The sequence below is a fragment of the Trichosurus vulpecula genome, chromosome X, assembly GCF_011100635.1.
Source record: "Trichosurus vulpecula isolate mTriVul1 chromosome X, mTriVul1.pri, whole genome shotgun sequence".
Taxonomy (NCBI): Eukaryota; Metazoa; Chordata; class Mammalia; order Diprotodontia; family Phalangeridae; genus Trichosurus; species Trichosurus vulpecula.
In genome coordinates this window covers 28,602,208-28,626,812 of record NC_050582.1, presented here as the reverse complement: position 1 = coordinate 28,626,812, position 24,605 = coordinate 28,602,208, and the positions used below count along the sequence as shown (strand labels likewise).

At 46.4% G+C, this 24,605-nt stretch overlaps 1 protein-coding gene across 1 annotated transcript; it reads left to right on the top strand.

Annotated features, from left to right (window-relative positions):
- The first annotated feature begins 1,478 nt into the window (after positions 1-1,478).
- On the top strand, positions 1,479-18,501 carry FATE1 (fetal and adult testis expressed 1). The gene is made up of 5 exons (XM_036739927.1): positions 1,479-1,671; positions 3,912-4,057; positions 6,531-6,616; positions 17,080-17,146; positions 18,370-18,501. The coding sequence occupies exons 1-5, from the start codon at positions 1,479-1,481 to the stop codon at positions 18,499-18,501; spliced, it is 624 nt and encodes a 207-aa protein (XP_036595822.1).
- Positions 18,502-24,605: the final 6,104 nt, after the last annotated feature.

The following is a 24,605-nucleotide window of genomic DNA, read 5'->3' as shown; positions in this document are numbered from 1 at the left end:
ATCAGAAGGGGGCTGGGTAAGAATAGATCCTACTCTTGTCTTCTCAGAAAAGCCCACTTGGGGACATTTGTTTCTCATGTTGGGACAGGAAACAAGAAAGAGAGAAAAGGGGAGATGTCTCCAGGCCCCTCAGAAAAGATGGGAAGGGGAGATTTGCTCTTCATCAAGGAACAAGGGCTTGGAGAGAAGGGCCTGAGTTAATTCTCCTCAAAAAATATCATGGGAGAGGAAAAGAAGATCCTAGTCCCCTCAAAAAGGATGGTTGGGGGTGTTATTTATTCCCCATTCTGGGGCAGAAGACAGGGAGGAGTGGAAAAATGGAATCTCAGTCTAGTCTTCTCAGAAAAGACTATTGAAGTACGCCTGTCCTCCATTTTGTGAGGAGACATGAAGCACAGAGCCAGTGGGCATGGGGTGGAGAAATGTCCTGCTCTACTCTCTTCAGGTAAAAACAAACCTGGGGATCTTTGCTCCTAACTTTGGGGTAGGAGATGGCTATGAGAGAAACAGTTTTCAGAAAAGTCCTTGAGGGGCATTTGCTTCCCGGTTTGAGGCAAGAGGCAGGAAAGAGGAGTAAAGGAAGGTGCTACTTAGCTTTCCTTATAATAGACACTCGAGACACATTTGTTTCTCAGTCTGGGGCAGGAGAAGGAAGACAAGGAGGGTCCCAGTCCTGTTTTCTAAGAAAAGGCTGTTGAGGGTGGGGGAGAGAAAATTTATTCCCACTCTGGGGCAGGAGGCAGGGAGGAAGGGGCCAAAACAAGAGTCCTTGCTTAGTCTTCTAAGAAAAAGCTGCTTGGGGGGGTGGTATTTATTCCCTATTCTGGAGCAGGAGGCAGGGGTACTGGGTGGGAGGCCTCTGTCTAATCTCCTCAAAGACATGTTTTTGGATCCTCATCCCCCTCAGCTGACTAGAAAAAGAATTTCTCTTTCCGAACATGTCTTTAGACAAGGGAACATTTTGGCTAAGGTGGGTTCCTGTTCCAGGCTGAACCCTGTCCAATCAAGTTTAAACTGTGGGAGAGGGGTAACTGTGGGCCTAGGTCTAGGCTTGCTTGTAGCTCCAGAATTCTTCCCTGTAACTAGGGGCTTGAAGAAGAGTGAAGTGGGGCAGGGAAAGGAGCAGGCCCTAAAGAGACAAAATGGGTAGTTATGGCCAGAAAGGATGTCTTATTTCTCTCCTTTCTCTCTCTGATGAAAACCTATGGAGAGCCAAAGGTCTGTATCTGTTTCTTCTTTATTCTTCATCAGGTAAGTTCTGACTGTTCTAGAACATGGACTGGACACAGTGCCTCCTCCCTTGGTGATTTGGGGGAGAACCTGGAGGTCCCAGTGCCATTCTAGCAACCCTTTAGCTGAGGGGGTTGTGCTTGGAGCTCAAAATGGCTTCCTGACTCTTGCCTTGCCCCAATCTTTACATGATGTAGGAAACTGATGGTAAAGGTTTCCTTATATTCTCCCTGTACTTAGAAGAAGATATGTTAACTTCATCCTGGAATGTGGGCCCTTCTCGGCTCTGGGGAGATCTGAATTTGACAATTAATCAGGGCGTGCAAGTCCCTAGTCTCTTGAAGGTGCCCGGAGGATTCCGGACTGAAGAGGCCAAGGAGATGTCAGACAATCTGCCTCTGTCTTTCTACTTTGGTATTCCTGATCGCTTTCTGCAAGGAGGTAAGAGTATAGTGTGAGTGCACATGTGTGTGCATGTATTTATGCACGTGTGTGCATGCATGTGTGGGGTATGTGTACGTGTGTGGTGTCTATACATGTACACATGCATGTACATGTGTGTTGTGTGTATATGTGTGGTTGTGTGAATTATGAGTGTGTGCATATACATGTGTGTGTGTGTGTGTGTGTGTAACTTCAGCTTCCTTCATTGTGGCCTGGCGGGAGGAGCCCTTGAGCTCAGGGGCTGGGCAGGTAAAGAAGAAGGCCCTCTGCCCTCCTGCCAGTTCTGCCAAAGCCCAGGTGCCCAGTTCTGAGCAGCTAAGATGCCTGGCCCCAGCACCTTTCATCTCAGTGTCTGTCAACAGCAGATGAGAGGGAGCCTGAGGCAGTCTCAAGAAGCTGCAGCCCTTTGAGCAGCCCCTTGGTGGCAGTGTTGGCTTTCAGTGCCCTCCTCCGCCAGCTCCCTGAGCCATAATGAGATCCCCAGTGGCCAGACAGAGTCGTGCCTCTGCTTCCTTCCCCACCCTCCCCCGTGGCCTTGGAGCTACATGGTGAGACACTGGGGGCGGGGCGGAGGGAGGGAGGTGCTGCTTAGAGGAGGCCTGCTAGCTCATCCCCCAGCGAGAAGTCCTAGGGATTCCGGGGTGCTTAGCTGCTCCCCATGTCATCACTGGGTCTTTGGCTCAGGAGAAGCAGCCTGCCGCATCTGCTGGGTAGCTGGAATGAGCCAACAGAGTATCTAGGGCTGGGGTGGCCAGCATTAGCAGGGTGTCATGGCCTCTCTCCAGCAGCCTATTCCATTAAAAATTCACTTGAGTGAACACAGAGGAAAATGATCTCTGGCTGGGAGAATCAGAGAAGGCATGAAGGAGGCAAGACAACAGTGCCGGGGCCTTGGTCCCTGGCTTGGGTCTGGACAGGGCTGGGGGTGGAGAGAGTATTGCCAGCTTTCATGGGCAGCCATTTTGTGGAGCTTGGCAGCTGCTGTCTCTCATGGCCTTCAGACCCAGAGAGCCTAATAATATTAACCAGTAACAGTAGCTGATATCTAGACAGCGCTTTGTGGTTATAAAGCACTTTTCAATTTCTCTTACTTGATCTTTTGATAATCCTAGCAGATCAGCTGGTGGATTTTTTTTTCAAAGAAACTGTGGTTTTATAAGTTCTGGGAACTCCTGGAATGTTAACTCCATCCCCTAATGCGGAATAGCACTTGCCTATCAGTCTGGGAAAGTTGCCTGAGACACTTAGTGGTTAAATGACTTCCCCAGGGTCACTTAGCTATAAGCCTAAGAGCCCTGATTTAGCTGGGACAGCTGGTCTATACACCAGGAGCAGGATTTCCAGTCTAGTTCTTCCTTACTCCCAGAACTCCTTTCTCCCAGCCACACCCTTCTTGCATCTCTACAGGTAAGTGCTGGATACAATATTATCTTAATTTTACAAAAACAATAAACAAAACAAAGCCAACAAGGCAGGCTGAGAGAAGTAAATTCATTTGTCTGAGGTCAGTGCCAGAGCCCTGATTGAAACCCAAGTCTTCTTGGTCAAAATCCAGTTGCCCCAGGCAGTGTATCCTGCCTTTTTATGTTGGCATGACAGAGATTTCCATTTCAAAGGCCTCTCCTTATTTAAAGTACTTACCAGGTACCAAGCTCTGTGCTAGGTGCCACAAAACCAAATAGAGTAAATCTGTTCTCCAAATAGAGCCCCTGTTCTCAGGGATCTCATTCCCTAACCTGGGAAGACAACGTACATTTAGGGTACGTAGAAAGGCCTGCAAGGCTTCAGGGTGCCGGGGAGGGGCAGATGGCTTGACCCATGCAGGAGTTCTTGGTCAGAAGGCTGCAGGGGTTTGTAGGGAATAGAGACAAGGAAGATGGTAAGGTCTGGTGATCTAACAGTAATAAAGCTGACGCCCATCTCATCCAAGCCATGTGAGCAGTGAGACGGGCCCAGATGTGTTCTGAGTGGCCTTGGCCATGGCAATGGTTGATTAAGGCTAGTAAGTAGCTCCTAGATCTGGAGGAAAAGAACTCAGCTAAGATTCTAGGGTTCTGTTGAGAGTGGGAGATGAGCCTAGGCATGGGCAGGAAAAAACGAACACACTGGTTTTGTGCCAGGTACTGGCAACACATAATGAGAAGCATTGCTGCTCTTGGGGTTTCATTTGGAGGCCTTATTGAGACCACGGCCCAAACAGCTACCTGAATGAATGAAACCTTCTCTCATCTCCCTAGATCGTGGTGTTGGAACAAAACCCCTTTGGATTAACCAGGCACGACGAAGCTCACCTTACGTGCCCAGTATCCTGGTTCCTGATTCCTATCTGGCTACTAACAACCCTTTCTCAGCTGTCTGTAGTAGCAACAGACAAGGAAGACTGGTAATGTTTCCATTCCACTTCTTATATGTCCAATATGTGAAAAGCATTGCTAGTCACTGGGGCTACAACACACACACACATACACAGAGCAACAGCTCATGCTCTCAGAGAACTTCCATTCTACTGAAGCCTTACCTGCTTCCTGGGTTCTGGAAACCATAGAGGCTCCAAGTACGATAATGCCATAGTTATTTCTAACATCTGGGACTGGCCACCTGTAGGATTACGTAGGGTCTTTTCTTCCTATGGCACTGGACAGCCTCTAGGCTTCTGTAAGGGAAACCCACTTACCAATCAGTGCCTCATTGGCCCTGGACAGAGACTAGACATACTTCTGACAGCCCAGTGAGAAGAAGGCATTGGCACTGGGCCCAAGGCACCAGTCTGTGGTTTATAGGTTCATTGATTTAGAGCTCAAAGGGATTGTAGAGTTCATTTTAGAAAGGGGTGATTGGGAACAGGGCTCCCATGGTATGGAAGTCAACATTATGGCCTGTCATTCCTGAAATGATACCATTTTGTCTCAGTGACCCATAGTAAAAGGTCACAGTATTAAAATAAATGGCAATTTAGGAAGTAGAGGAAGGATCAGAGGAAATTCAAGAGGAGGGTGCCCTAGGAAAAAATGTCCCCATGGTAACTGGAACAGATCAAGTCCTGAGTGATTGTTTGTGTATCATCATCCTTTCAGACCATGCTCTTGTCAGTGCCCAACTGTGAACCTGTACCCAAAAAAGCCTACTGACACCAACTGTCTCCTCCCTTGGGGTCTTTATGACACAAAATTGACCCAAGAAACCCTGGCTTTCTTATTGATGAATTCTGCCCTGTGTTGTGCATCACCTAAGTCTGTTGTGTTCTTCGACCATGGCCCCTTGGAATGCTGTGCTAAATGGATGTGACCACCAAGTATATTGTTGATCAGAGATGCAGATGTGAAGTGGGGGGAGGGGTTGCTTTGGGGTTGGCCCCTTGAACAGATTTCTGGGTCCAGTTAATTTGTGACTGATAGGGAGTCTGCATTTTTGTCTGAATCCATGTCCACATTTGCTCTATGGAGTAGGCTCATTTGTTCACTAGTGGCATACCATTGTGCCTTTCATTCCCTTAAGAAAGAGTTTATTCAGGGCTTCTGATGTGTTGGGACCCTCTGCTGGGTACTAGGGAAATAAAAAGGTGAGTCTGAGATAATGCCCACCCCTCATGGACTTGAACATATTTGAGCAGCTTGGGCAGATTACTTGGGAACCAGTGCTGGCTAGCCTGCTTCAGAAGCTAGTTGGGAGAAAACAGTAGAGAGAGGCTGAAGGAGGCTGGAAAGTATGGAAGGACTTGCTAGGGAAACAGGTGGTGCAGTGGATAGAGCGCTGGGCCTAGAGTCAGGAAGCTCTGAGTTCAAATGTGGCCTCAAACACTTACTAGCTTTGTCGCCCTGGGCAAGTCACTTTGCCTCTGTTTGCTTCAGTTTCTTCATCTGTAAAATACTGTAATGCTCTGTAACCCAGTGCCTGGCACATAGTAAGCACTCTATAAACTTTAGCTGTTATTATCATTATTATTACTGCTCAAATAGGGCAGAGAGCAGTCAGGGCCTCCCTGGTATGGTCTGCCAACCAGTTGGGAGCCTCCAGGGCACTCTCTGTTCTCACTGAGGTTGGGCATCCTTTACTCTTCCCTTCTTCCTTGTTCCTCATATTCACTTGGTTGCCAGGTCTTGCCTTCGGTAACTCCATGACGGCTCAGGCATATTTCCTTTTCTCCATGTATCAATAGCAGTATCAAGAAATATCTGTATGCAGCCGCCACCGTAACTCAGGCCCTGGACTATTGCCGGAGCCTCCTAATTGGTCTCCTTGCCTCTGCAAGTCATCCTTCGCACAGACACCCAAATCTGCCCAAGGCATACATCATTCTGCTCAGAAATCTGCAGCTGCTCTCTCAGGCCTCTAGGCCCAAACATGAACTTCTTAGCCCAGCTTTCAAGGCCTTCCACAGTCTGGCTCCAATCGATTTTTCAAACCTTATTTCACAAACTGTTCTCTCATGTAGTCTATGTTCTCTTGAAATTGGACTACTTAACTGTGTGTGTATGTGTGTGTGCACACATGTGTAGTATAGCCCTCATGAAAGGGCCTGAGACTCAACCCACCAACAACTCCCTTACATGTCGATTCAGAACATGGCAATAGTCAGCCAGCCGATAAATATTTGTTAATCTGTGCCAGGAACTGTGCTAAGCAAAAGTAAGGTGAAAGTAGGGTCCCTTCCCTCAAGGAGTACACATTCCATTGGGGAAGACAACATGTCAACAGTGATGTATGTACTCGGAGGTAATGTTGTAGCAGCAGCCCCAGCAATAGAGGTGGGTGAGAAAGCTTGCTTTCCCACATTGTTCTTGTTCTGGGAAGAAGGGTGGGTAGAGATCACTAAAATATGGCATCTTGCTCATTCCCTAAATTTCTCTGGACCCTAGATCTCTCCAGCAAAAGTCCTGAAAGATCAAGCATGTGGTGGGGATACCCCCATGGTAGCTGAAGACATGATGGATCCTGAAGAGGGGTAAGTGGAATGAATCCCTTGTTTCTGGGCCTAACACTCACAACTCATAAGGATGAGCTTTCACTTCCTGACCCTGGGGCTGCAAGAACTTTGATCTTGACCATCTTGCGTTGCCACATGTTCTTCTGAGAATGGTACGCCAGCTTTACTGGGCAGTGAGCAGAGTTACACAGGAAACTCTAATCATAGTTCTTACCCTCAGCAAGTTTACCCGAGTGGGAGAGACAGCCCAGGAGGCTGTATGCACACAAGAAAGGCATGCGAACACATTCAACAGACTAGTATGATTGTTCTGGGGTGTAACCTTAGACAAAGTCCTTCTTTCTCCTGGAGTTAGTTTCTCTACACTCCCTGAGCCCATCCCCACTTTCTTGATTTGCCTGGATTTAGAGAGTAGCTAACTATCTATGAGAGATATGGCTGCTCAGAAGGTTTCATCTAGTGTTTTTTGATGAACACTCCATCTGTATAATTCCATTTTCAAATACCTGAACAATTATTTTTATTTATTTTTTTTCCTGCTGTGGTTTCGGTTTTGGTCCGTGAAGGCATCAAGGAACTCTTGGTATGCTCCTGCTGCCCACCTGGATCTTGTGATTCTTTGGTTCACTATCATTGCCATTGAGGTTGGTAGAGCCCAGGCACGCGAGTTTGGAGGCTAAACTTCTGAGTGTGTCTCCCTGTGATCCCAAATTGAATGCCAATGAATGTTTTTAATGCAGCAAACATTTAATGAGCAAATGAGCAGCAACTTTGGACAGCACAAAGTACAAATTCCAGAAGATATATACATATATGTATATATATGTGTGTGTGTGTGTGTGTATATATATATATATAACACCTGTCTTTAAAGAGCTTTCAGTTTGATGGGGGGGACATGACCTAGCCCCCTCTTACCTTGCCAGTCTTCTTGCACCTTATTCCCCGCCACATACTCTTCAATCCAGTGACGCTGGCCTCTTAGCTGTTCCATGAACAAGATACTCCATCTCTCTGCCCTGGGTATTTTATCTGGCTGTCCCCTATGCCTGAAATGCTCTCCCTGGATTCTTTTAAGTCCAGGCTAAAATCCCACCTCCTACAGGAAGCCTTCCCTCTTAGTTCCAGTGCCTTTCCTCTGTCATTATTTCCTATTTATCTTGTATATAGTTCATATATAATTGTTTGCTTGTTGTCTCCCCCATTAGATTGTAAGCTCCTTGAGGGCAGGGATTGTCTTTTGTCTCTTTTTGTATCCATAGCCCTTAGCCCAGTGCTTGGCATGTAGTAGGTGCTTAATAAATGTTGACTGATTGATGGCACATTCCAAAAGATAATGAGTTTCATAAAAGATAATGATAGTATAAAATAATACTTGGAGATAGTGTGGCTGGGGGGATAAAGCTCTGGACTTGGAGTCAGGAAGACTTGGGTTCAAAAATTGCCTCTGATAATTACTTGCTATGTGACCATGAGAAAGTGACCACCTCTCTGAGCCTAAAATGTGAATAAGAGTTTAAATAATACCTGCCTCAGTGGGTTGTTGTGAGACTGGTGAGATAATGTATGCAAAACAGTTTGAAAAATGTAAAGTAGCTCAACAAACATTTATTAAGTGCTTGCTGTATACCGGACACCATGCAAAGCTGTTTTAGTTATTATTGTAAGTGTAGGCCTGAGGTATAAGAAAAGTCTGATATGAAGTTTGAGAGGGCAGAGGTCATTGCGAGCTTGAGGTATTGGAGTTGAGTAGAGATTCGACAGCCAGGGAATGGGGTGGGCAGGAAAGGAAATAGCATGAGCAAAGGAAAAAGATGCTGAAGCAACAAAACCCGTGGCCTCTGGTGTCTGTGCTCAAATGCACAAAGTAGGTGCCATGGATAAGGCAGACTCGATACCGCCATGCAGGGCCACGTTTGATCCCCTTGGCATGACGGAGGCCCAGTGGGCTGGGAGCCATGACAGGTCTACAGCCCTTCAGGGGAGACCTCATGAATATAAAGACCTTTATGAATATAAAGAAAAGTGTGTTTGCATCTGCATTTACATCTGGAGGCTTATCTATGGAAGTCACTGTATATATGTGTGTCTGGATGGATGCGTGTGTATACATATAACTATAATGGCACTCTATCTCTCCGTACATATGTATAGATACACATATATGGAGAGAGAATAACATTGGAGTTATACATAGATACATACATACATAGGGAGATGGACCTATTGTATACATACATACATACATACATACATACATACATATATAGATATGGAAGAGATAGGGTGGCATCGTCTATGTATAGGTATTGTTGTTTAGTCATTCCAGTTGTGTCCAACTCTTCGTGGTTTGCCATTTCCTTCTCCAGTTCATTTTACAGATGTGGAAATGGAGGCAAACAGGGTGAAGTCACTTACCCAGGGTCACACAGCTGGTAAATATCTGAGGCCAGATTTGAACTCAGGAAGATAAGACTTCCTGACTCTAGGCCTAGCACTCTATCCACTGCAGCTCCACCTAGCGGCCCTATGTATAGGTTATGTATCCATGCACATATATACATATGCATAAAATAGATATGGAGAGAGAGGCTCTCATTGTATGTATACATACATATATATATATATATATATATATATATATATATATATATATATATATATATATATATATATGCATACATACACCCATGGGGAAGATAGACTGACATTTTACACACATATATACATGAAAATAGAGATGGCGGAGATAGAATGCATTATAAATCCACATATACATAAAAATATAGTGGAGATGATGGAGTGGCATTGTACTTGTACATGCATATTTAACACATACATTCATTAACTTTCACACATGGAGAAGATAGACTAGCATTGTCTATTTTTGCATATATGTATATTTATACAGATATATGCACAAAAGATATGAAGGAGATAGAGCGGTATTGTGTTGGTTGGTTGCTGTCCTTTGTTCTCAAAGAGGACCAAAAAGACATCACTATGCTAGAGTCAAGTTTCAATGTGTCCGACTGTGGCTGATCAGACCAATACGAGCTCGGAGTGCTCTACCACGAGTCGGGCACAAATAGTCCGTGTGAATATTTGGGGTGGATACTCCAAACTTGCACCTCCTGTGTTTCCTTTGATCTGTTTCAGTTCTGCTTTGCTCATAGAGCACAGCACCTTCTCTGATGTGGGCACTCCATGCTGAGCGGTCCTGTGCCAGAATCTCCCATGTCACACAATCAATTCCAAAGTTCTTGAGAGAGACCTTGAGAGTGTCCTTGTATCGCTTCTTCTGACCACCATGTGAACACTTGCCCTGTGTGAGTTCTCCATAAAATGGTCTTTTAGGCATGTATACATTTTGCATTCGAACAACATGGCCAGCCCATTGGAGTTGTGCTCTCTGAGGCAGAGTTTGAATGCTTGGCAGTTTAGGTCGAGTAAGGGCCTCAGTGTCTGGTACCTTATCCTGCCAGGTGATCTTCGAAATCTTCCTAAGACAGTTCAAATGGAAGCGATTCAGTTTCCTGGCATGGCGCTGGTATGCTGTCCAGGTTTCATAGACATACAACAATGAGGTCAGCACAACGGCTCTGTAGACGTTCAGTCTGGTAGTCAGTCTAATACCTCTTCTCTCCCACACTTTCCTTCGGGGCCTCCCAAACACTGAGCTAGCTGTGGCAACACGTGCATCAACCTCATTATCAATGTGTACATTCCTGGAAAGCACACTGCCAAGGTAAGTGAACTTATCCACAGCATTCAAAACTTCTCCATTTGCTGTAACCAATGGTTCCACAGATGGATGGTGTGGTGGTGGCTGATGGAGCACTTGTGTTTTCTTGGTGTTAATTGTTAGGCCAAAATAAGCACAAGCAGCAGAGAAGTGATCCACACTTTGTTGCATCTCAGCTTCAGAGGCTGCATTGAGTGCACAGTCATCTGCACAGAAAATCATGCACCAACACTCCCTCCACTCTGGTCTTGGCTTGCAGCCTTTTCTAGTTGAAGAATTTACTGTTGGTGTGGTAGCTGACCTTGATGCCGTGTTCATCCTCATTGAAGGCATTTGAAAACATGGCTGAAAACATCATGGTAAAAAGCATGGGAGCCAGCACACAGCCTTGTTTCACTCCATTGGTGACTGGGAAGGCACGAGAGCATTGTCCATTATCTAGAACCCGGGCAAGCATGCCCTCGTGAAATTGGCATACAGTGCTGATGAACTTCTTCAGGCGACCAAATTTTGACATAATTTTCCATAAACCCTCATGACTAACAGTATCAAAGGCCTTGGTCAGATCTACGAACATTGTGTACAGACCTCTGTTCTTCTCCTGGCATTTCTTCTGGAGTTGTTGGCCAGCAAACACCATATCGACTGTTCCTTGGCCCTTTCTGAAGCCACACGGGCTCTCAGGTAGATGACTGTCTTCCAGGTGAAGGATCAGTCTTTTAAGGAGGACTCTGGCAAGAATCTTGCCAGCAATGACTAAAAGTGTCATTGTATACATACATACGCACATTGATTCTGTATGTGCATGCTTATATGCATAGGAGATGGAGTGGCTTGGATACATACATGCATGTATGGGAGATAGAGTGGCATTGAGTGTGCATATTTCCATATGTACACATGCATATAAATGGGGCAATAGAGGGTAGCATATATACATATGTGACTGGAGACAACAGAATGGCACTGTATGTGTACACGCACATACACATATATGGGCTTGATAGGATGATATTGTTTATATACATGCATCCTATACATACATACATGTTTATGGATAGAGAAGCTTTTTATATATGCATATATGCATTTATGTGGGGGAGATAGAATGGCATTTTGTGTGTATGTGTATATACATGTGTATATATACACATATAAGGGGAAATAGGGTGGTATTGTATATGTATATGTGTGTATATGACAATGGAATTGTATATATATAGATATATACACATACCTAATATATACACGTGTATATTTATATACATAAATAGGGGATGTATTCACATGATAGGGTGACATTACATAGTCCCCCAAATACACATATATAGGAGGAGATGAAGTGGCATTGTCCATGAAGACATTAGGGTGAAGCCCTAAGCAGAGCGAACTGCGTGATGCTTTCAGAGGGTTTTGTTTGACCTCTCCTGCAGACTTGATGGAAAAGAGGTGGATTTGAGAGGTGTTGAGGCAGGTGTTAGACCGATCTGGAAATGGGGGTGGGGAGGTTGTAGAGAGAGGATTTAATGAGGAGACTACTATTTGGGACCTGATTTTGACTAAGGAAGAAGTGGTTGTTGGTGTGGAAATGGGGAGAACCTTTGAGGGAAAGGACTAGTTCATGGTAGACTGTGATAGAGAAGGAACAGAAAGTAGGTTAGAGGTTGTCCTGAATCCTAGATTTGGCCGGAGCAGATTTCCCAAAGTTCAGAGAAAGGATAGGTAAGTTCTCTGGCCTAAATTTCTGTGGGGGAGGCAGCCCTGGCAGGAGCAGATGCTCTCCAGAGTGAAATTTGGCAGACACCAAGAGAATGAACTCTTCTGAGGAGGACTATGGTGGGGAGATGTCTAAAAAGACCAGTGTGGATGCCCAGTGTGCCTGGAGTGTAGAGTATATGGGAGCAGAGTAGAATGAAATAAGGCTAGAAAGATGGGAAGGGGGAGTCCCTTGAATCTAGAGGAACTTGAATGACAAGCAAAGAAGTTTGAACAAATTTTCTGCCCCAAGGTCTGAAAACAAAAATATTGTCATATATGTGAATTTCATATAACAACACAAAAACAATTGTCCTAAACCTTTAGGCTGTGTGTATATTGCATTCCAGGCTGCTCATCTCTTAGCCCCAGACTCAATACTCATGGGAAAACCAAGCAGGAAATTAATTGTGCCAGTGGCCACCACCTTTTGATTGACTGGTACATTTTGTGTGTGTGTGTGTGTGTGTGTGTGTGTGTGTGTGTGTGTGTGTGTTTTACTGCTCACAGGGGCACATGTCATTTTAGTTCCTGCTGGTGGAGAAGGGGCCTCTTTTTCCCAGTCACCCCCTCCTTCCTTCTCACCCCAGCCCCATACAAAAGCCTCCCTGTTCTATCTCCCATTAGTGTTTGGGCAGGACACTGGGGCTTAAGCCCTTTTCTGAGGCTAGTGGAATTTGGGCTTTGAGCCATGGTTGTGCATCAGTGGTGCTGAGAAGGTTCGTTCTGTATCTCATCAGCTCTCACTGCTTGCCCATGAATAGACTGAGATCTAGGTTCTGTCTGCAGTGGGCCTGGTCAGGCAGGAGTTTCTGATTTGTTGGAATCATAGAACCCCCCCCCCCTTTATTGCCTAGTTACTGTTCTAATCAGAATTAACCCAGGGAGACGGCAATGTACATCTCTTGTTCTTTCTCCTGGGGTGATAGGATCAGATTCCTGGTGTCCCAGAGCCGGGTTGGGGAAACCTTGGGAATTTATCTAGTCTATATCCTATCTGTGGACAGGACTGCTTGAAACTGTTTGAGCTGTGTCTACCTGAAGCCAGGCAGTTGCTCCCCTGTGCGGCTCTTCAGCTGAGGCCCCATTTCGAAGGAGAAGGTAGCTGGTACTTGCTTCAAGATTGTCTGAGAGCAGTGAGTTGTGTTTCACTTGTCCTTTGTTCCCTGAGGCTGGGAATGAGGAAGACTTGCCCTCTCCACCCCTGAGTCAGAATAGGCGGATTTCCCTTTTGTGCTTGTCCTCCAGGTGATCTGAAGCGCACTTGAAATTTAGGCTTGTGGACCCAAGGGTTAATGGAGTGTTCCTTCTGATCCTTGGCCATGTATGCTACAATCAGGTAGGAATTGTTGATGTGGTGGTGGTGGACAGACTAGGGGGCTATAAGTCAGGTGATCAGGGTCTAACCCATATTATCTTTCCCCATGACCTTGTAATCTCTATGAGGGTCAGTTTCTTCATTTGTAAAATGGAGGGAGGGGAGGGAGTGAAACAGCTTTCATATAGCACCTACTATGTACTGGGCACAGCGTGGAAGTGCTTTACAAATATTTTGTCATTCAGTGGAGATGGTAGAGACATACTATCTATGTCACTGAGCTGAGGAGCTCAAATGAGATAGTCTGTGTGAAAGCGCTTTTTAAGATCGGAAGCACTGCATACTATGTAAGGTCTTAGGATTCTCCTGGCCTCCAATGGGTTTTCTTAATGTCCACTCCTGTTCTAGTGCCCATGTGGGGAGGTTGCCCTTCTGTCCTTCTTACTGCCATTTCCTAAGTCTGGTCCATAGGCTTTATTGTTCTGTTCTTATTCCTGAGCTTTGTTTTTCCTGCCACAAAGGCCAGCTCTACCAAACCCACCATTCCTGGAAGTTGTCCCCGGCTGGGCCTGATCCTGCCTCTGAGGAACCCGGAGCAGCAACACTGAGGGTGGAAGGATTGTGGCCAGTAGAGAGACTTTTGCTGGCCACACCTCACTGGCCCAGCCTTGGCATCTGCTGCTGCCAGGGGGGAGAGAGTGAGCTTCCCTTGGACCCCTGGAAAAATAACTTCAGTTTGTGTGTGTGTGTGTGTGTGTGTGTGTGTGTGTGTGTGTGTGTGTGCTCGTGCGTGCGTTCGTGTTTGTGTTCATGTTCTACAGGCCAGAGTCAAGAGGGAGCTCTTCCCTGGCTTCGCACAGGGAGACAGGATCTACTCCCTGCACAATGTCTTCTAGACAGTGTGGTTCTTGGGACTCTGGCTCTCTCGCTGTCTTCAGAAGATCTTCTAGCCCCTTGGGCAGCTCAGGTGACCTGGGCCCTTGTTTATTTCTGGTTAACACTCAGCACATATACGTGTGTGTTTTGTGTGTATGTGCATAGCCATGGCCTGTGTCCACCATTCTATTTGAGCTAGGCCACATGACCATGTGCTTTCCAACCTAGCAGGGACCTGGAACTGGGGGGTTCTCTAGCTGTAGCATCCTCTGCCACCTTGGCCAACTAGGATCACTCCTCAGTCTTGGGAATCCAGGGAGATGGAGAGGAGAAACAAAAGGAGTTTGCTTATAGAACCATGACCAGTCAGGGCCCCTTATGATGTCACCAACAAGCTTTCTAGTCACTAACAGCAACAGCTCCTGGCCCTTGACCCCAGCTCCCTGCAGTTCGCCATTTCTCATTGGGTTGGTTTCCTTGTCTACATTGATGACTATGTAATTGAAAAGGGCAGAGAAGCCCCCTTTGAGACTTCTTACCTCACCTCCTAATTGTGACTGGATGGAAAGAGGCCCATGGCCCCATTTTGTGTGCTACTTACTATCCGTGTGCTGGTCTGTTCCCTTACCTAGCCCCCAGTATCCTGTGGGCTAGGTGAGGGTGGGGCAGACAGACCCTACTGAGATGACCGGCCTTGCTTTCTTGACAGGAGGTGCACTGAGTGTTCCTTTGGAAGGGGGGCAGGGCTTACAACGGGGCAAGAATCATCCAGTTGTCAAGGCTGCGCTGGTTCCGTCAGCAAACCCTTCTTCCCGCCCTGTGGGCTGCTGGACCTGTTTGAGAGCTAGTCAACTTAGAAACCTCAGAGGTGTGGCCCTTAGGTAAAGAGGCTGATTGTTAATACCAAGTCTTGTGGATCCTATACAGTGGTATGCAATGCATGGTGTTCCCTCAGTACAACTTCCTTGGTGCCAAGGAGGCTTCCATTGCTCACTACCCCGGGGGTAGTGATTCAGCCAGTGGGGTGTATGTGGGGGGGCAGGCAGTCTTTGTCCCTTAAAAGTGACCAATCAAAATCTGTTCAGAGGAAAGGGCAGTGACTCAGGTGGGTAAGCACACTGGAGAATTTGGTTTCAGGTCCCAAATGCTGGGATGGAAGCAGTGGGGGAGATTTTCTTATGTGACAATGATATTAGTAGTAACAACAATACTTTTTACTTTTCCAGATGTTTTCCCACTCATCTATTCAGTCATTTGCTACACTTTCACACCCTAGAGGGAATAATGATGGTATGCCCCTAGACATGCCTATATGGGGTGTTCCAAAGGTCTTCAGCTTTACTACCTATTACGCTGAATAGATATTATATAGATATAGAAAATACATAATAAATAGTATTCTATATTAAGATAAATGTTTATTATCTTAATATAGAATATAATTAAGATAATAAACATTTATTTATCATATTAAGACAATAAACATTTATTGTCTTAAAATAGAATAAACATTATTTATCCTATATTAAGATAATAAATATAATTAAATACATTAAGGTAAATATAACAATTTAAGAATTCATATAATAGAATAAATATATATTCTACATAGCTATTAAAGCTTAGGACTTCACTGAAACTTTTGGAACACCTTGTATATTATCATTGCCAGGGGACAAGGCATGACAGAGACCAGAACCCTGCTCAGACCCCCACTCAGCTTTGCATTCTGGTTTTTAACCAGGTCTCACCTTGGCTGGTATCACTGTAGAAAGCTTTGTCCAAAGTTCCCCAGCTTCTCTGCTCTCCTCTGTTCTCCTTCCTCTCTGACCCTATGCAGAAGGCTCAAGGTTTTTCATTTCCCCAAGGCCCTCTGGGACACACCTGTGTACCAAGCAAGTTCTCCCTCCCTAGGGTGGTTACAGTTAAGGTGTCAATGGGTCCTTGTTTAGTAGGCTTTTCCAGGTGGCATCTTTGCCAAAGGGGGCTATAGAGCAACACTGGAAGTTCTGGGCCCTCTAATTCAGGAAGAGTTGCCATGCCTACTTGTAATAAGGAGTTTCCTTCTAGACTTCCAACAATGAAAGGTCCAACAAGGAAGTGCTCCCCACTTATTACTGCAAAAGCTTCAGGGTGTTGGATTGGCCTTGGCATTTGCAGAGGTTGCTGGGATGTTAGCATTATAAACAAGAATGAGCAGGCTAGTTGCAAATGCCCTACAAAGGGGGGGGCAGGCAAAAGGATGTGAATGGACCAAAGTCTGCCTAACATCCAACTCCCTTCCTTTCAGAAGTGAGATCCTCCCTCAGAGGAGGAGTGAGATCCCCACAGATCATTCCATGCCCTGTATCAATCAGCACAGTACTGAAAGAGTTACTCTCCATGTCTGAGGGCCCCATCCTAGGTGCTGAGCTAGGCCCCTGGAAGCAATCTAATCACCCTTTCGGTCCCCTTATCCCTCCTGGCTGGGGCCATTTGTTTGTATGTTCTGGGTGTGATCTCAGTAATGTGTAGGCTCCCCACAGCAACCACAGTGAGGACTGGCTGAAATCTAAGCACAGAAACAAATAGCTGTTATGGTAAGTGGAGTCTCTCTGTTGATGAGTGCATACTGGCTGAGATAGCCTGTCCTGGGTTGGTGAATTGTTGCTGGGCTTCAGAATTGGGCCCCTTTTCCTGCTGCCACCTATCTTGGTGCAACTAGGCCTGGCCTGCACCTACACAAAGCAAGTTTGACTCCAAGAAAGCAGTTAGTTATACCATCTTCTCTTTTGGTCATTTTCTCAGCTCCCGTGAAGGAGGATTGGCCGTCGAAGATGCGGGTAGGATGGAGATTGCTGCCTTAAAAAAGCAGGTGAGACACTGGGGGAAATCAAGCTACCAGGGCCCCAGGTCAGACCTGCTGTCTCATGTTGGACTCATGGCCTCAGGAAGGGGAGCCTGGAGCCCCTCATGAGACAGACAGGGCACTATAGGCTCTGAAAACTCAGGGACCTCAGGGGTCATCTAAGCTATCCTTCCTTACAATGCAGAACTCTCGCTCAAGCATCAGAAGGCCTGTCCACTTGAAGATTTCCAAAGATGGAAAACTTGCTGTCTCAAGAGGCAGCCTGCTCTAGTGTTGGACAGTTCTAATTTTTAGCAAGTTCCTCCTTATTTAACTGAAATCTCCTTCCCACAGCTCCCTGAAAGGGAAGCTGAGACCATTCAGCATAACATAAGCAAGGCCATGCCTGTCTTTTTATCCCTGGGACTTGATTTGGTTTTAAGTTTGGAGTCAGAGGCCCTGGGGTGGAAACCTAGCTTGACTGCCTGGATGACCATGGGCAAGTGACTTCTCTCTGGATCTCAGTTTCCCCATTCATAAAGTGAGGAGGTTGGACTAGATCAGTGGTATCCAACTCAAATAGAAACTGGGCCCCTAATCCTGACATAAGGATCCCTGTGGGCCGCACATTGACTTCTGTTTGGTTCTGTTTTGATTGCTTTTGTTAAATATTTCACAATGACATTTGAATCTGGTTCAGCTGTACTCGGGAGTGACACCTCTGGACTAAATGATATCTAAGGTCCCTTCCAGCTCCAAAATTCCTGTCGATAGGTATTTAGGGAGCTACTAGTAATGGAAAAAGCGGGGGTGGGGGTGGGGTAAAAGCAGGCCTCACGGTTGATCTGCCTGGCTGGCTTAGGGAAGTTGGCTCAGTTTCTGTAAGTTTCTGGCAGTCTCTGACATGACTGGGAAGGCTAGTCTTGGGTCTTGAAGAAGTAGGAGCTCCCTGGGAAGATCTTGGGGGATGGGCAGACAAAGATGAAACCCCAATGTGCACTTTTCCTTCTGTGTGCTCGAGTGTCTCCCTTCAGCTCCCCCCTGTGCCACAGCAATCTGCTTATTGATTTTTCAGTCTTTGGCTTTGGAGAACTTGGGCTCTCTTTACATGCCCATTCATAGCCCATGGTTGCCCCATTGGCACCTTGCACCTCTTCCCCAAACCTTCTCCCTCCCCATTGGCAGCACCCAGCCTTGGGCCTAACTGACCCCCCATGTGGGGCTCTCTCTTTCTCTCTGTCTCTTTGCAGCTGCATAAGATCTCCGGGAGACTGCAAGCTTTGGAGGCCCGCTGCAGCGGCTGGCGTCAGAAGGAGTTCCTGCTCTATTCTGCCCTGGTCTCAGCCTGTGTTATTAACACATGGCTCTGGATGAGACGTTAATGTGGTTGGCCTTTCTGAATGCCTAAAGGGCATGGATACTGGGGGAATATTGGGAAAGTGTTCTAGAAAACTGTATTAGCAAACATAAATTGAGCCTTTGGTCATCCATAGGTTCCATGTAAAAGGCCCCCTTTAAAATAATTGCATGGAACAAGTTGTACTGGTCTTTTTGTGGGCAGTGATGGCATTCAAGGGGTCAAAGGGGAGATGATATCTTGTATTGTTGGGGTGAGGAGTAGGAAAAGACCACCCCGATCCCTGGGACAACAAAGGGACCTAAGCAAGCATTTCCTCCCAGTGCATTGTGGCAGCAGGTTATCCAGCTGCTCTTTGGACTAATTTTTTAGGGGGATGAATTTGGCATATTGTCTGCTTCTGATGAGGAAAGGCCTTTGGGTCAATACAGCAGGGAGGCTGGTTCATTGCGGCTTTAGGCTGCTGGACCTGAAGGGGCTGGTGGACTGGGGTCATGTGCCTTCTGTTGGGCCATCTCAATGGCCACCCTGACTCCAGGGCAGTGCCAAGCAGCCAAATTAGGCCCATCAGCCTTGGTGGAGCTGGCTTCTCCCTTGGCCCAGACTTCCCTTCCCTGCCCTTGGGATTTGGGTTGTTGCTGCTTATACATCTGTCCCCAAACCTGACCCTTCTTCCCTCTTCTCCTGAGAAAGCTGCTTGGAGTATGTGTGCTTGTGTGCGCGAACACATGTATGTGTGTGTGTGTGTCTGTGTGTGTGTGTGTATGTGTGTGTTTGCAGGAAAAGTCGAGTTGAAAATATGTTGTGAAACACCAGTTCACCTTAGGGAACAATTTAGCTGAGAACCAAACACAGGCAAACAATCAGGTGCTTCATGGCCCTAGAGAAAGTCCTCCTGTGACTTGGGTCAGCTACAGGCAGAGACTTGGTCTAGAATCCAGGCTACTAACTCGTTGGGCTTTCCTATAGCCTCTCCCCTATCCTTTAAGGTCTTCCACAGACCCAATATCCTGGGTCACGTCAGCCTCTTCCTGAACCCACAGCTCACTCCAAGGGGACCAGGAAGAGCCATCCAGGTGGAGTATGGGAGGAAACACAAAATTATAAGCCTTCTTCCCTCCCTCCCAAATCAGTGGACTGCCTCAGTGGGCAGCGACGGCATTCAAGGGGTCAAAGGGGAGATGTTATCTGCTGAGAAGAGCCAGAGACACAGCTGTTCCTTCTGGGTCAGACAGAGATGGGAACAAGCTAGCTCCTCAGAAATGTTGTGTGGTAGTGGGTGTGGGCTGACCAAAGTCCCCCCCCCCAACACGAAGACAGTAAAAGAACTCAATTCTTGTCTGATTCCCAAGAGGCTGAAGCTTCAGTGCCTCAGGAAGGAAGTGGAGAAACTTCCAACCTGTTGTTTTTCATCCCAACTCTGCCACTTTTCTCCTGGGGCTGACCTTAGATGGTTCCTCTACACTCTTGGTGCAGTGACTCAGTTTCCTCAGCACAAATTACACACTGTTGACTTGGTTAATAAGAGTAACTCAGATCATAGGTAGGTCCTATTTTGAAATAATTGACCCATCTCAAAAGTTTCCCATAAACAATCTTTCCTCTCTTGCTCCAGACCCCCACAAAAGCTAAGAAATGGTGCTGAAACAAAGCTGTGTAGGGTAAGTATGGTCAGGAGCTAGCCTTTGTTTCTGTAGCTTCCCTTCTACTTTCATTAGCTCTGGAGAAAAGAAGAAACCACACCTAGTAGGCCCACCATTTTCCTTGTCCCCTTGCAGAGGTTGCGCTACTGGGGCATAGCCAACCCTGGGTTGTGGGCCACTCATACATCTTCAGTCTCTTCGTCCGGGTTTGAGCCTCTCTGCCCATTTTCACCAAGAAGAATTAAGTGGATGTGCTCAACACCTTTTCCCCCAGCCCCACCCCCTTTTCTGGGCCCACAAGTAGTGTGGGGCAAAACAGAGGCATTGGTCCTAGTTACCTCTGGGTGAGCAGGCCCCTTTGTGTAGGCTAGTGCACCTCCTCTGCCTTTGATTCCCCAGACAAAAAGCTAGGCATGATTAGCTCCTGTGAAGTATACCTACTGAGAGTTCCCAGGAGGGCGGGAGGGGCCTCACATGCAGCCAGCCAGCAGAGAGTAGAAAGCCATCTGTCTGCCTCTTTGCCCTCCTGACTCTGAGTGGGTCAGGAAGCTTGCCTCCGGTCCTGTGCCACCTCAGCAGCTAACAACTGTCCCTGGTGGGGGTGGGGGGACTCAGGCTGTGCCCACTCCCTACTGGCTTCACCCAGCAGGGTGCAGACCCCTCATCTTCCTGTTGAGCTCCTGAGCCATTCCCACGATGCCTTCCTCCAGGCTGCTCCCCAACATTACCATTCTGATGGGCAGCAGGAAGGCCCGGGAGACTTGCTGATACGGCGAGGTGGGTGTCCAGGGCACGGGATCAGACCAGGGCTCCTGCAGTGAGGGTTTTACATCAAGGACCTCCTCAGTGTGGTGCCTCAGAGATCTTCCTTGCCTTGGGGCTACTTGCATATTGATCAGGGCTACAGAATACTGCATTCCCAAGATTATTTGACTGCTAAGGAAGAGGTAAGCATCTTGGGGGCTTGGGGATTCAGGTCCTTTTCAGGAAAGCTTTGGGTTATAATATGTCAGAGTTAGAAAAGCCCTTAGAGAAAAGGCCATAGAACCATGGAATGTCAACTCGAGAAGGGCTGTCAGTAGTTATCCAGTCCAATGCCTCCTTTTGTTCCATTTGGGGATGTTGTGCCCTGGGTAGAAGGCGCAAGGTGAGAGGTACCTGGTGGTTCAGGCACCTAACCATGTCCTGATGCCAGTGCCTGGGAGGGCCATCATTAGGCAGGGGCAACAGAACCAGGTAACTGTCCCCCAGAGCCCAAGATGTTGAGGGAAGGAGCTATTAATTTGCTCAAGGGGATTGAACATGGTGCCAAGCTAAGACTGGCTTATTGACCAAGAGCAGGCAGGGGGTGGGGTCAGTGGGGAACCTTCTCATTCAACAGAAAAAGTGAAAGTTTGGGGGCTTCAATATTGGAAACTCCTCTATAGTGTGGTCACGTCTATCTTGTTCTCAAGTATCCACACATCTGCATTTTGATGAGCACTCTTCCTTCAGAGAGAGGATTTGCTCTATGAAGGCAGTGTCTCTGGAAGGACCCTGATGGAATCATGCTGTGTGTATTTAGGACTACTTGCCCTTATCCAGTGTCTACCATATCTTCCCATAGACCAACTTGTATCAGCTGTGTGGGGACTGGGGTCTCTAGGTTCAAGTGTGCCCTTAACTTAAGAGAAATGGCCTTAAGGGGAGATCAGGACCTACAAGTCTTTTAGCATGACAAGACATTTCCAGGGTAGGGAGCTTCTCAGAGGCATTCCCAGGTGGTATGAAATCAACAGCATCGCTCCCCTGGGAAATTGAACTGTGTTCAGTTGGGGGGGTCTCCCTTCTGCCTCTTTCTACAAACTTCTTCTGATAGCCCAGGCCCTGGGACACCACACCATTCAAGGCTTTCTTGGTTCAGTTTGCCAGCTCCTAAGTGCCACCTGAAGCAAATGGACATAGAGGAAAGCACTGGGGACATGCTCTGAATGTGGTCGATGATGTTCTCATGTACCCCTCTCAGGGTCCCGTGAATTCTCCACCTGTGCCCACCAAGGCCAGCAATCCCATTCACTGAGAGAAAATACGGTGCCATGGAAAGAATCCTGAATTTCAGCCACAGTGCCTGAGTTTGAATGGACTCAGCTGCCTACTGTAGGAGTCTCTGCCAGTCCCTTCTCATTTTTCTTACCTTTCAAATGAAGGGGGGAGTGTTAGATTAGTCTAGGGGTTCTTAACCTGGGGTCTATGACTTTGCTTTTCAAATATTTTCATAATTATTTCAGCATGGCCTTTTTCTTTTGTAATCATATGCATTTCATTTTAGGAATTTAAAGCCATGGTTCTGAAAAGGGATCCACAGGCTTCTCCAGATACTGATTGAAGAATCCTTTTGTTGGTTAGTCATTTTCAATCATGTCTGAGAGATACTGGAGCAGTTGGCCATTTCCTTCTCCACCTCATTTTACAGATGAGGAACCTGAGGCAAACAAGGTTAAGTGACTTGCCTAAGGTCATACAGCTACTAAGTGTTTGAGGTTGGATTTGAATTCAGGTCTTCCTGACTCTAGGCCCAGCACTCTATCCACTGTTCCCCTTAGCTACCATGCCAAGGGATCTAGGACACAATAAAATCTGAGAAGTCCTGGCACCAGAAGATCTCTGAGGTCCCTTCCAGGCCTTAATCCTATGATCCTAGGCCAAATCAAGTCATTGTGTATGTGTGTATGTGTGTGTATATGTGTGTGTTTGAGAGAGACAGATAGATGAACAGAGACAGAGACAGAGAGATACAAAAACAGACAGAGAGAAACAGAGACCCAGAGACAAGACCGCCTTCCTCTTTGGCTCTGTTGTGTTTTGGCCAGAGCTGTAAGCCTCCCCAAAGCTTCCATGGTTTCGTTTGGACAGTCTAGTCATAATTTTCTGTCCTCTCTGATTTGCCCCATACTTCCTTTCCTAGTTTACCATTCTGAGCAGACATTTCTTGTTTGTTGTGCCCACAGAGGAGTCTTAGTATCCAAGCACCGGGCACTGCCCAGTGATGGGGTCCTCAATTGAAGTATTTCAGAGACATTTACATTCTAGTGCTTGGGATATGATTAGTCAGTTAGTGTGATTAATTCAATTGAATATCTAATTTGCTGGGGTGTAACTGAACCTCCTCCACTCTGGGTTCTGTGTGGGATTCAGTACTCAGGGCTTTTTTTTCCTACCAAGTAGACCCCCTCCCCTTCAGGCTCACTCACCAGCACTCACTCACCAACCATATGGTAATGAATCAATGTGAAGAAGCAACATGGTGTGGGTAAAAAAGACAAAAAAGGCGGTGGTCTTGAAGTCCCAGTTCTGTACATGGTGACCTCAATGACCTCTAGGGCTCAGTTCTGCTTCTCTAAATTGTGTGTGTATGTGTTGGGGGGGGGTGGAGCTCAGCTTGATAATCCCTAAAGTCCTTTAACCCTTTGGAATTCTATGGTTCTAATAGTTCCTTAGGGAATAAACTGTAAATTATTCAAAGCCATTTGAAGTCCAGGCACCTTAGGTCAGTGGTGAGGCCAGTAAATCATACATTAAGAGTCCCTGTGGGTCACATATTGGCTTAGAAATCCATATATTAATATTATCTATGTTATATTATATTTTTATTTATTTTGTCAAACGTTTCCCAATTACATTTGAGTCTAGTTTGGTTCAGTGTTTGATGCCTCTACTTCTGCTTAGAAGACCAGAAGTGAAGGAGCCGAGCCATATCAGGGCCAGAAAAGGGCCTCAGAGACCATGTGGTCTGAAGGTTCTTCACTTGGGGTTCATGACCTTCTTTAAGATATTTTTTAATTTTTAAAATTTTATCATAATTGGCTTCCTTTGCAATCTTATATATTTGGTTTTGTGCATTTAAAAACATGATTCTGAAAAGAGGTCCATAGGTTTCATCAGATTGATCAAGGAGTCTAGGACATGCAAAACCACTGTCAAGAACTCTTGCTCTAGGGCAGCTAACTCTCTCATTTGACAGGTAAAGAAAGTGAGTCCCAGAGAGGGGAAAAGACTCACCCAAGGCCACACATCAAGTTAAGGGCAGAGCTACCACTAGAAGCTGTCTCCTGAGAGGGCCTGGACCTCCAGGAGGTATATAGAAGCAGGTCAGGGAAAAAGAGAAGGCACAGGATGAGACAGCAATTTTGGGAGTGAGCTGTAACATTCCTGGAGTGTTTTGATCTCTCCAGTGCAGATTTGCATTTCTGGGAGTGAAATGTGCAGATCTAATTCAGCCTTCTCCTCAGTCCAGTAAGTGTAGCAAATCTGGAGATGGATATCTCTTCCTCCAGGGCACTGTCATCTTTGGCTCAGTGTTGCTGGTACATAACCATCAGGGATATTTGGTTTCCTTTTCTTTTTCAGGTCCCTGATTTTTTCTCTTGAATTTCTTAATCCCTGCTCCTAATCCTCCCTCCTCCCAGCTTTCTGTTCTCCTCTCACTATGCCAATCCTGTATTCAGGA